At 47.3% G+C, this 13,277-nt stretch overlaps 1 protein-coding gene across 2 annotated transcripts in view; it reads left to right on the forward strand.

The window, feature by feature from the left end:
- The window catches only part of LOC137344767 (carbohydrate-responsive element-binding protein-like), a 400,141-nt gene that overhangs the window by 165,895 nt on the left and 220,969 nt on the right, over nt 1–13,277 (forward strand). For both annotated transcript variants that reach the window (XM_068007895.1, XM_068007893.1), the window contains one exon: nt 11,794–11,939. In XM_068007895.1, coding sequence (XP_067863996.1) covers nt 11,794–11,939 — 146 coding nt within the window. The remainder of the gene's footprint in view (nt 1–11,793; nt 11,940–13,277) is intronic.

A 13,277-nucleotide genomic window follows, 5' to 3' on the forward strand; every position in this document is an offset into this window, starting at 1 on the left:
ACACTTCAAAAGTACATGATTGGCTGTGGGACGTCCTGAGAACGTGAAAGGTGGTACAAAAAAGCTCTTCAAAAGTGAATTGTGAGGTTTATTATTTTCTCAGTGGAGGGTCAAAGGGCAATTATACCCATTCCGGCACAATGTGCCCTTTCTTGTGTGCTTCTGTTTGTCTCACAGATACACACATAGAGTGCAAGAGGTACCACTGAGATTTTGATCCTGTGAACTGAAGGCTTTGATCTTGGAGTGGAATGATCAATACATTTAAAGATTGGAAAATAGTTTGGCAGGTTGGAATGCCTGGTGTTTTACATCAGTTTCACCTTGTCTTAGTGAAGTGAAATTAAATCATAAACAAGCACAAAACATGCAAGGAGTGCAAAGGTTCTTGCACTAAATTGTTGAGGAAATGCCCCCTAAACCCCAGTGAGTAAGATCCCAAACTCTAAACACAAGTTAGTGAGAGGCTGTTCTGTAGAATACAGTTCACTTTCTGATATCCCAGTGCATGTGCTGCTGCTGGGTGTGTGGTGAGGTTGAGGAGAGTCTGTTTATTGAGAGGTGTGTTATACCGTGTAATGTTGATAAGGTACAAGTATGTCTCTTTAAGATAATAAGAGGAGATGTTGTTGGACCTGAGCCCGGGTACTGTGCAGGCCCGGCCTACACCTGTATTGAAAGCTGCCTGATTTTCCGCTATTTGCTGCACAGACCCAGAAATGTCTCTGCTATAAAGTCTAACTGTTGTTAATGTAGTAAGATTTAGGAGTGAAAGCCATAGGATGGGATAGGGTTAAAACTCAATAAACACAAGCCAGTTTCTGCCTTTAAGGTGCTGATATTGAAGGTCAGGTTAGGGTCAATAAACAAACAAATGGCAGAGGAAGCAAAGGTTTAGAAAAAATTCCTTGACTATTTGACTTTTGAAATACTTCCTAAATGTAAATCACAGACCCCATTCTTCACAGCACCTGGCAATAAGTCTTAGGTGATTGTGAGGAGATATTTGCTGTGAAGATATTATGATGGGTCGTGAGGGAAGTTTGAAGAGTCAAAAGTGGTTATTTTGCGTTACAACTTTTAATTAAACACAGGCTAAAGCCACCCAGACTTACAATGGTCAGATAAATTGAAACTTAGAACGTGCTTGGCTGTTTCTGAAGCACACAGCGTTTTGAGAAAGTTTTGAACTATTAATGGAGTGTGACCTGCAGTGTGACATTTGGTTGTACTGATATCCCATTTACACGATCTGTTTAGCAGATCTCCTGTGCCATTGCTCAGAGCAAGTAAAAGGATGTAAAATTTTACACTGACTAAATCAAATTGTGTTTTAATTATATAGTAACCTCCGAACTTTGCACATCTTTTGGGATCAGATTGTGCTTTTCTATCCAGTTTTCCGTGGAAACTGTAAATCGCTGGTTCTGATTATTATTATCAAATCTTACAGCACAGAAGGAGGCCATTTGTTCCATCGTGCCTGTGCTGGCTCTTTGAAAGAGCAATCCAATTGGTCCCATTTCCCCATTCTTTTCTCACAACCCTGCAAATTTTCCCCCTTCAAGTATTTATCCAATTCCCTTTTGAAAGTTATTATTGAATCTGTTTCCACCGCCCTTTCAGGCAGTGAATTCCAGATCAGAACAACTCGCTGCATTAAAAAATTCTCCTCATCTCCCCTCTGGCTCTTTTGCCAATTACCTTAAATCTGTGTCCTCTGGTCACTGACCCTCCTGTCAGTGGGAACAGTTTCTCCCAATTTACTCTGTCAAAACCGTTCATGATTTTGAACACCTCGATCAAATCTCCCCTTAACCTTCTCTGTTCTAAGGAGAACAATCCCAGCTTCTCCAGTCTCTCCACATAACTGAATTCCCTCATCCCTGGTATCATTCTGGTAAATCTCCTCTGCTCCCTCTCTAAGGGCTGGACATCCTTCCTAAAGTGTGGAGCCTTAATTGAACACAATACTCCAGCTGAAGCGGAACCAGTGATACATCAGGTGATAGGCAGGGTCTACCAGGTAGAGATCTGACCCACTGGGACGTGGAAAGTGAGATTTATCAGCACTGAGGAGGTCCTTTAGTATCACTGCAGTGAGGTCCCTGGGGATTAGTAGCAGGGAGTGGTTGCTGATAGTCAGTGGGTGGTCCTGGGGTTGTAACAATCTGTCCGTACTGGGGTGGGGGAGGGTCAGTCTGTCCGTACTGGGGCGGGGGAGGGTCAGTCTGTCCGTACTGGGGTAGGGGAGCGTCAGTCTGTCTGTACTGGGGTGGGGGAAGGTCAGTCTGTCCGTACTGGCGTGGGGGAGGGTCAGTCAGTCAGTACTGGGGCGGGGGAGGGTCAGTCTGTCCGTACTGGGGTGGGGGAAGGTCAGTCTGTCCGTACTGGCGTGGGGGAGGGTCAGTCTGTCTGTACTGGGGTGGGGGAGGGTCAGTTTGTCCATACAGGGGTAGGGGAGGGTCAGTCTGTCCGTACTGGGGTGGGGGAGGGTCAGTTTGTCCATACAGGGGTAGGGGAGGGTCAGTTTGTCCATACAGGGGTAGGGGAGGGTCAGTCTGTCCGTACTGGGGTGGGGGAGGGTCAGTTTGTCCATACTGGGGTAGGGGAGGGTCAGTCTGTCCGTACTGGGGTGGGGGAGGGTCAGTTTGTCCATACAGGGGTAGGGGAGGGTCAGTCTGTCCGTACTGGGGTGGGGGAGGGTCAGTTTGTCCATACAGGGGTAGGGGAGGGTCAGTCTGTCAGTACTGGGGCGGGGGAGGGTCAGTCTGTCCGTACACCTGTCGACCAATGACCTTTGCTTCCTACCACTGAGCTAATTTTGGATCCAACTTGCCACTTTCCCTTAGATTCCATGAGTTTTTACTTTTCTGACCTGTCTTGTCAAAACTCTTGCTAAAATTCATCTAGACTACATCAAATGTGCCAGCATCATCTACTCTCCTTGTTACCTCCTCAAAAAATTCAATCAAGTTGGTCAGACGAGATCTTCCCTTAACAAATCCATGTTGACTGTCCTTGATTAATCCGTGCCTTTCTAAAAATGATTTATCCTGTCCCTCAGAATTTTTTCCAATAATTTGCCCACTACCGAGGTTAGCCTGACTGGCCTGTAATTATTTGAACTATCCCTTTCTCCCTTTTTGAACAATGGTACAACGTTAGCAGTCCCCCAGTCCTTCGGCACCACCTGCAGCCAGAGAGGAATGGAAAATGATGGTCAGAGCCTCTGCTATTTCCTCCTATGATATGGACATGGAATGGATATGGTAGATGGGAAAATGCAATGGATGTAGTGTACATGGACTTTCAGAAAGCCTTTGACAAGGTTGGAGAAGATTAAGGGGTATAGAATTAGGGAGAGGGTAGCAAATTGGATTAAAAACTAGTTAGAAGGGAGAAAACAGAGAGTAGACCTATGATTAGGCAGAGTCAACATGGTTTAATGAACAGGAAATCATGTTTGACAAATTTACTAGAGTTTTTTGAGGATGTAACTAGCAGGGTAGATCGGGGAGAACCGTGGATGTAGTATATTTGGATTTTCAAAAGGCATTCGATGAGGTGCTTCATAAAAAGTTCTTATGCAAGATAAGGGCTCATGGGGTTGGGGGTAATATATTAGCATGGATTGAGGATTGGTTATCGGACAGAAAACAGAGAGCAGGGATAAACGGGTCATTTTTTGGTTGGCAGGCTGTAACAAATGGACTACCACAAGGATTGGTGCTTGGGCCTCAGCTATTTACAATCTATATTAATGAATTAGATGAAGTGTAATGTTTGCTGATGATACAAAGCTAAGAGGGAAAGTAAGCTGTGAGGAGGACACAAAGAGTCTGCATAGGGATATAGACAGGTTTGGTGAGTAGGCAAGGAGGTGGCAGATGGAGTATAATGTGGGGAAATGTGAGGTTATTCACTTTGGTAGGAAGAACAGAAAAACAGAATATTTTTTAAATGGTGAGAAACTATTAAATGTTGGTGTTCAGAGAGATTTGGGTGTCCTCGTACAAGAAACATAAAAAGTTAGCATGCAGGCACATCAAGCAATTAGGAAGGTAAATGGTATGTTGGCCTTTATTGCAAGGGGGTTGGAGGACAAGAGTAAGGAAGTCTTACTACAACTGTACAGGGCTTTGGTGAGACCTCACCTGGAGTACTGTGTACGGTTTTGGTCTCCTTATCTAAGGAAGGATATATTTGCCTTAGAGGGGATACAACAAAGGTTCACTAGATTGATTCCTGGGATGAGAGGGTTGTCCTATGAACATAGGAACATTGGAACAGGAGTAGGCCATTCAGCCCCTCGTGCCTGCTCCGCCATTTGATAAGATCATGGCTGATCTGTGATCTAACTCCATATACCTGTCTTTGGCCCATATCCCTTAGTACCTTTGGTTGCCAAAAAGCTATCTATCTCAGATTTAAATTTAGCAATTGAGCTAGTATCATTTGCCGTTTGCAGAAGAGAGTTCCAGGCTGCTACAACCCTTTGTGTGCAGAAATGTTTTCTAATCTCGTTCCTGAAAGGTCTGGCTCTAATTTTTAGACTGTGCCCCCTACTCCTAAAATCTCCAACCAGCGGAAATAGTTTCTCTCTATCCACCCTATCTGTTCCCCTTAATATCTTATAAACTTCGATCAGATCACCCCTTAACCTTCGAAACTCCAGAGAATACAACCCCAATTTGTGTAATCTCTCCTCGTAACTTAACCTTGAAGTCCGGGTATCATTCCAGTAAACCTACGCTGCACTCCCTCCAAGGCCAATATGTCCTTCCGAAGGTGCGGTGCCCAGAACTGCTCACAGTACACCAGGTGCAGTCTAACCAGGGTTTTGTATAGCTGCAGCATAACTTCTGCCCCCTTGTACTCTCGTCCTCCAGATATAAAGGCCAGCATTCCATTAGCCTTCTTGATTATTTTCTGCACCTGTTCATGACACTTCAATGATCTATGTACCTGAACCCCTAAGTCCCTTTGGACATCCACTGTTTTTAACTTTTTACCATTTAGAAAGTACCCTGTTCTATCCTTTTTTGATCCAAAGTGGATGACCTCACATTTGTCTACATTGAATTCCATTTGCCACAGTTTTGCCCATTCACCTAATCTATCAATATCCCTCTGTAATTTTATGTTTTCATCTACACTGCTTACAATGCCACCAATCTTTGTGTCATCGGCAAACTTAGATATGAGACTTTCTATGCCTTCATCTAAATCGTTAATAAATATTGTGAATAATTGAGGCCCCAAGACAGATCCCTGTGGGACTCCACTAGTCACATCCTGCCAATGTGAGTACCTTCCCATTATCCCTACTCTCTGTCGCCTTTCGCTCAGCCAACTTCCTAACCAAGTCCGTACTTTTCCCTCAATTCCATGGGCTTCTATCTTAGCGAACAGTCTCTTATGTGGGACCTTATCAAATGCCTTCTGGAAGTCCATATAAATAACATCCATTGACATTCCCCTGTCCACTACTTTAGTCACCTCTTCAAAAAATTCAATCAGGTTTGTCAGGCACGACCTACCTTTCACAAATCCATGCTGGCTCTCTTTAATTAACTGAAAATTCTCGAGGTGTTCAGTCACCCTATCCTTAATTATAGACTCCAGCAATTTCCCCACAACAGATGTTAGGCTAACTGGTCTATGAGGAGAGATTGAGTATTTTGGACCTATACTCTCTGGAGTGTAGAAGAATAAGAGGTGATCTCATTGAAACATATAAGATTTTGAGATGCCTTGACAGGGTAGGTGCTGAGAAGTTGTTTCCCCTGGCTGAAGAGTCTAGAACTAGGGGACATAGTCTCAGAATAAGGGGTCGGCCATTTAAGACTGAGATGAGGAGGAATTTCTTGTCTTAGAAGTTGTGAATCTTTGGAATTCTCTGCTCCAGAGGGCTGTGAATACTGAGTCGTTGAGTATATTCAAGGCTGAGATCAATAGATTTTTGGACTCTAGGGGAATCAAGGGTATATGGGGATCAGGTGGGAAAGTGGAGTTGAGGTCGAGGATCAGCCATGATCTTATTGAATGGCGGAGTAGGCTCGAGGGGCCGTATGACTTACCATATGAGGGATAAATATTAACCAGGACACCGGGGCGAACTCCCTTGCTCCATGATAGTGACATGGGATCTTTTACATCCACCTGAGAAGGCAGACAAGACCTCAGATTAACGTTGCATCCAAAAGATGGCACATCCAACACTGTGGCACTCCCTCAGTACTGCACTGGAGTGTCAGCTTGGATTTTGTGCTCGAGTATCTGAGGTGGGACTTGAACCCATGACCTTCTGACTCAGAGTGAGAGTGCTACCACTGAGCCATGGCTGACACCTAAACATACTTTAGGACCGAGAGCAAGAGAAACATTTTTACACAGCGTTGTGAGGCTGTGGAATGAGTTAGTGATTGAAGCAGAGACCATGCCAACATTTAAGAATATATTAGATAGGTGTGTGAAGGGAAAGGATATGGGAACAGGACGGGTACATGGGGTTCGGATACTGCTTGTGTGGAGGATAAAAACCAACGCAGACTGGCTGGGCCAATAGGCCTATTCCTATGTGTAACATTCAAAGGATCTGACATATCAACGTGAGATTTGCTGCAATGATCCTTCAGAATTTGACCTTCCCTGACCTCTTGAGAGAAGGAAACCATGCTAGAGATGTGGGTGACAAGCCTATGCCCTGCTCCCATGGACAATGACCCCAATAAGAGTGACCTAAAGTGCAGCAGAGATACGCTACAGAGAGACACATGGCTGGGGAGGTGGCTGTACTCTGTTACAGGCAGAACTATATGGAGGAGAGCATCTCAATGAGCTGCACTCAGAACCCAGCTCATCGCTGACATCCTGTCTTCAGTGTCACTCAGTCTGCCTTTGACATCAGTACCTCATTCTTCCCCACCTCCAAATAAAGGACCAGTCCTTCAACTGTCTACTCATTCTAGAACATGGCCACACAGTAGCCATCTTTGCCCCACATGGCCATGCTAACAATCATCACCCAATGAATAAGTCAGCACCAATAAATGCCCCCTCCCCTGTCTGACTCCAAACTCCACCAATAACAAAGCACATTCTATTTTATCACAATTAAGTACAAAGTGAACAGAAGCCAATGCCTGGGTGCTTACCCCTGGGCCAGTATATGAGAGGTGATTGGCTCCAGCTGTACAGAAGGGTCCTGGGGATGAGGTGGTCCTCCTCTTATGGCCGGTCTCCCCTGGCAGGGAGCCTCTGCTGGCTGCACCTCTGGAGCTTGTTCCTGGGCAGCTTGGTTTCACCTCCTATGTGCCCCTGGTGCGGGGCTCTGAGGGGGAAGGCCGGAAGCCTGGCCTGTGACAGCCGGATCAGGTGGAGTCGAGGTATTGCCATCCCACTGTGGATAGGTGGGCTAGATGGGCCGAAGATCTTCTCCTGCCTGAAACTGTCACTGTTACTGTATGTGGGCGGGCATATGTTAATTTATGCAACATGGCTTCTGCGGTGTTCCTTGTTGTTTGACACTGAATTCGGTGACCATCTGTAAGGCCCCAGCATCATCATTCAGAGGTCAGTGGAAGAAGCTTGGGGACAAAAGCTCTCAGAGAACAGCCGCGCATTGGAACTATTAACCAGTCAAAGAGAAGAGAAAATAACTTTTAAAGGCTGGTGGCCAGTGGCCTCTCCTTCCTGCCCCAAGAGTTCTCAGTGGCCAGGCTGGTCTGACTCCCCAGTGAAGGCCTTCCCTATGGGGCCAGAAATACAGCCACGGTCAAGGGGACATGTTGGGGGCAGAGTGACTACAGTTGTGCCTCAGTCAAGGGGAGGATGGAAAGTCTAAGCTCATGGCTCGGCAAACCCAGCTTCCAGCAGCACTGACACATGGCCTACCAGCCTGATCCCATGCTGCTCTCCAACTGCTGGGCAGCGTAACTCACCAGCACAGCACCTGAGGGCTGGCTCCATTGTTTTGGTGCTGAGCGTGTTGATGTTTAAGACTGGATACTCAGCCTATCTCCGACTCATGATTTGTTATTGATGATAGCCGTGGTCACATTAAATTGGGTGAGAAGGATTAAGTAATTCTGTCACATTGATCTCTCAGCTAACTTTTCGTAGCACAGAGTGTGACTGAAGTGCCTGCTGTAGTGACTCACATTCACTGCAGCATGAATTGTTGTTTCAATGATACCAGGATTAAAAGGGTTAAGTTATGAGGACAGGTTGCATAGAATAGGCTTAATTTCCTTTGAATATAACAACAACAACTTGCTTTTCTACAGCACCTTTAATGTAGTAAAATGTCCCAAGGTGCTTCACAGGAGCGATTATCAAACAAAATTTGACACCGAGCCACATAAGGAGATATTAGGCCAGGCAACCAAAAGCTTGGTCAAAGAGGTAGGTTTTAAGGAGCGTCTTAAAGGAGGAAAGAGAGGTAGAGAGGGGGAGAGGTTTAGGGAGGGAATTCCAGAGCTTAGGGCCTAGGCAGCTGAAGGCACGGCCGCCAATGGTGGAGTGATTAAAATCGGGGATGCGCAAGAGGCAAGAATTGGAGGAGCGCAGAGATCTCGGAGGGTTATAGGGCTGGAGGAAGTTACAAAGATAGGGAGGGGCGAGGGCCATGGAGGGATTTGAAAACATGGACCGGGAGCCAATGTAGGTCAGCGAGCACAGGGGTGATGGGTGAACGGGACTTGGTGCGAGTTAGGATACGGGCATCAGAGTTTTGGATGAGCTCATATTTATGGAGGGTGGAAGATGGGAGGCCGGTCAGGAGAGCACAGGAATAGTCGAGTCTAGAGGTAACAAAGGCATGGATGAGGGTTTCAGCAGCAGATGAGCTGAGGCAGGGGGTGGAGACGTGCAATGTTATAGAGGTGGAAGTAAGTGAACTTGGTGATGGAGCGGATATGGAGTCAGAAGCTCAGCTCAGGGTCAAATACGACGCCAACATTTTGAGCAGTCTGGTTCAGCCTCAGACAGTGGCCAGGCAGAGGGATGGAGTCGGTTCCCCAATATTTAGTTGGAGGAAATTTTTCCTCATCCAATAGTGGATGTCGGACAAATGAGAGGCAGTGAAGGGGGCGAGGGAGGTGATGGTGAGGTAGAGCTGGGTATCGTCAGTGTACATGTGGAACCTGACGCTGTGTTTTCGGATGATGTCGCCGAGGGGCAGCATGTAGATGAGAAATAAGAGGGGCCATGGATAGATCCTTGGGGGACTCCAGAGGTAACAGTGCGAGAGCGGGAAGAGAAGCCATTGCAGGTGATTCTCTGTCTACAACTGGATCGATAAGAATGGAACCAGGCGAGGGCAGTCCCACCCAGCCGGATGACGAAGGAGAGATGATGGAGGAGGATGGTGTGGTCAACCGTGTCAAGGGGCTGTAGACAGGTGGAGAAGGATGAGGAGGGATAGTTTACCACGGTCACTGTCACATAGGATGTCATTTGTGACTTTGATAAGGACCGTTTCAGTGCTGTGGCAGGGACGGAAACCTGATTGGAGGGATTCAAACATAGGGTTGCAGGAAAGATGGGCACAGATTTGTGAGGCGACAACACGTTCAAAGAAAGTGAGTTTGGAGATGGGGCGTAGTTTGCAATGACAGATGGATCAAGGTGGGTTTTTTGAGAAGGGGGTGATGACGGCAGATTTGAAGGGGAGGGGCAACCGTTAACAATATCAGCTAACATGGGGGCCAGGAAGGGAGGTTGGGTGGTCAGCTGTTTGGTGGGAATGGGATCGAGGGAGCAGGAGGTGGGTCTCATGGTCAAGATGAGCTCGGAGAGGGACTGAGGGGAGAAACTAGAGAAACCTCAGTGGTGGGGAAGCTTTTAGAAACAATAAACCGGGAATAAATTAATAGTCACTTGGACACGTGTGGATTAATAAAGGAAAGCCAGCACGGGTTTGTTAAAGGCAAATCGTGTTTAACTAACTTGATTGAGTTTTTTGATGAGATCACAGAGAGGGTTGATGAGGGCAATGCGGTTGATGTTGTGTATATGGACTTTCAAAAGGTGTTTGATAAAGTGCCGCATAATAGGCTTGTCAGCAAAATTGCAGCCCATGGAATAAATGGGGCAGTGGCAGCATGGATACAAAATTGGCTCAGTGACAGGAAACAGAGAGTAGTGGTGAACGGTTGTTTTTCAGACTGGAGGGAGGTGTACAGTGGTGTTCCCCAGGGGTCGGTGCTGGGACCACTGCTTTTCTTGATATATATTAATGACTTGGACTTGGGTGTACAGGGCACAATTTCAAAATTTGCAGATGACGCAAAACTTGGAAGGGTAGTAAACAGTGAGGAGGATAGTGATAGACTTCAAGAGGATATAGATAGGCTGGTGGAATGGGCGAGCACATGGCAGATGAAATTTAACACAGAGAAGTGCAAAGTGATACATTTCGATAGGAAGAATGAGGAGAGGCAATATAAACTAGAGGGCACAATTCTAAAGGGGGTGCGATAACAGAGAGATCTGGGGGTATATGTGCACAAATCGTTGAAGGTGGCAGGGCAGGTTGAGAAAGCGGTTAAAAAAGCACACAGGATCCTGGGCTTTATAAATAGAGGCATAGAGTACAAAAGCAAGGAAGTTATGTTGAACATTTACAAATACTATTTCGGCCACAACTGGAGTATTGTGTCTAATTCTGGGCACCGCTCTTTAGGAAGGAAGTGAAGGCCTTAGAGAGGGTGCAGAAAAGATTTACTAGAATGGTTCCAGGGATGAGGGACTTCAGTTACATGGATAGACTGGAGAAGCTGGGGTTGTTCTCCTTAGAGCAGAGAAGGTTAAGAGAAGATTTGATAGAAGTGTTCAAAATCATGAAGGGTTTAGATAAAGTAAGTGAAGAGAAACTATTCCCATTGGTGGAAGGGTCAAGAACCAGAGGACACAGACTTAAGGTGATTGGCAAAAGAACCAAAGGAGACATGAGGAAAAACTTTTTTACGCAGTGAGTAGTTATGATCTGGAATGTGCTGCTTGAATGGGTGGTGGAGGTGAAATCTGTCGTGGCCTTCAAACAGGAATTGGATAAATACTTGAAAGGAAAACATTTGCAGGACTATGGGGAAAGAGCGGGGGAATGGGACTAATTGGGTTGCTCTTACAAAGAGCCAGCACGGGCTCGATGGGCCGAATGGCTGTGCTGTAACCAATCTATAATTCCATAAGATGCGAGTTCAGGGCTAGGGCAGAGGGGAAAATTAAGGGAAGTTTGGCTCTGTGGGCTGGAGAAGGGAGGGAGGCGGCAGAGGCAGCTGAATGGATGATCTCAATCTTAGTGACAAAGAAATCCATGAGTTCCTCGCACTTGTTGTTGGAGGTGAGGGGAGAGGGGGCAGGGGAGAGGGGGCAGGGGAGAGGGGTTTCAGAAGACGGTTTGTAGTGGAGAAGAGAAGCCGGGAATTACCTTTACATTCCAGGATGACCCTGGAATATAGAAGATTAAGGGGTGATCCAATTGAGATGTTTAAGATGATTAAAGGATTTGATAGAGCAGAGAGAAACTATTTCCTCTGGTGGGAGAGTCCAGAACCAGGGGGCATAACCTTAAAATTAGAGCCAGGCCATTCAGGGGTGATGTCAGAAATCACTTCTTCACACAGAGGATGGTGCAAATCTGGAACTCTCTCCCCCAAAAAAGCTGTTGAGGCTGGGGGTCAATTGAAAATTTCTAAATTGAGATTAATAGTCGTACTGAAATGAATAATCATTACTGTTCTTCTGTACGGCCATGTGATCTTTACTGTGTTTCTGTTTCCTCAGGGTTCTTCAGCAATCACTGGCTCCTCCATCCACAGCCAGCCTTACCTGAGCACAGTCACTTCTGTAACATATCCAGCAACCCGTTTGGACCAGGAACCCCCCGTGTCCCAGCAGGAAATGTACTCGTGGACAGGCAGCCCCCACAGGTCTGCACACTCACATTCATCCCGCTGCTTCTTACTTACATTTTTAAACAACATTGTTTGAATTTTGGTGCCAAGAAAGTGAACAGTTCTATTTTTCCATCCTGTACTAAAAACACAAACACTGAAATCAGGCAAAGCTCCAGTGACAGCAATCAGGCAGATCACAATTACCTTGGAGTTGAAATTCAATCTGTTTTTTGCTCATTTTGCAAGATTTCATCATATTGATGGTCTAAAATTAAAACCCTAAAGCTCACACTGGGGGAGCTCTGATCATGTTTGTGTAACCTCACTGTAGTTCATTGGCTGAACCGCCCTCTGGAAGCAGGCCCGATCCTCATCAATTTATGTAAATCGCCGTTCTGTTACATCAGTTGGATTTTAACTCAAGCCTGAGTGCGGAAGCTGCTGCTTCTGTCCCGTCATGTAACGGAAGGTCAGCATCTATCAAAGAATACAGAGGCCCCCAAGATAAGTGGAAATCTTTCCTTTGTGGGACCCGGAGGAGAAGGAGTGCTCCTTCAGGCGCCACAAGAAAAGCCGTGGCCTCCTCTGCCCCACTTGCCTGCTGTGAGACCTTCCCCAAAGCTCCTCTGTGTCACTTACCTGCTGACCAGCAGACCAGGCTATGGTGCTGCCCAGCGGACCAGGCTTTGGTGCTGCCCAGCGGACCAGGCTATGGTGCTGCCCAGCGGACCAGGCTTTGGTGCTGCCCAGCGGACCAGGCTATGGTGCTGACCAGCGGACCAGGCTATGGTGCTGCCCAGCGGACCAGGCTTTGGTGCTGCCCAGCGGACCAGGCTATGGTGCTGCCCAGCAGACCAGGCTATGGTGCTGACCAGCGGACCAGGCTATGGTGCTGCCCAGCGGACCAGGCTATGGTGCTGACCAGCGGACCAGGCTATGGTGCTGCCCAGCGGACCAGGCTTTGGTGCTGCCCAGCGGACCAGGCTATGGTGCTGCCCAGCAGACCAGGCTATGGTGCTGACCAGCGGACCAGGCTATGGTGCTGCCCAGCGGACCAGGCTATGGTGCTGACCAGCGGACCAGGCTTTGGTGCTGCCCAGCAGACCAGGCTATGGTGCTGACCAGCGGACCAGGCTATGGTGCTGCCCAGCGGACCAGGCTTTGGTGCTGCCCAGCAGACCAGGCTATGGTGCTGCCCAGCGGACCAGGCTTTGGTGCTGCCCAGCGGACCAGGCTATGGTGCTGCCCAGCGGACCAGGCTTTGGTGCTGCCCAGCGGACCAGGCTATGGTGCTGCCCAGCGGACCAGGCTTTGGTGCTGCCCAGCAGACCAGGCTTTGGTGCTGCCCAGCGGACCAGGCTATGGTGCTGC

The sequence above is a fragment of the Heptranchias perlo genome, chromosome 28 (assembly GCF_035084215.1).
Source record: "Heptranchias perlo isolate sHepPer1 chromosome 28, sHepPer1.hap1, whole genome shotgun sequence".
Lineage (NCBI taxonomy): Eukaryota > Metazoa > Chordata > Chondrichthyes > Hexanchiformes > Hexanchidae > Heptranchias > Heptranchias perlo.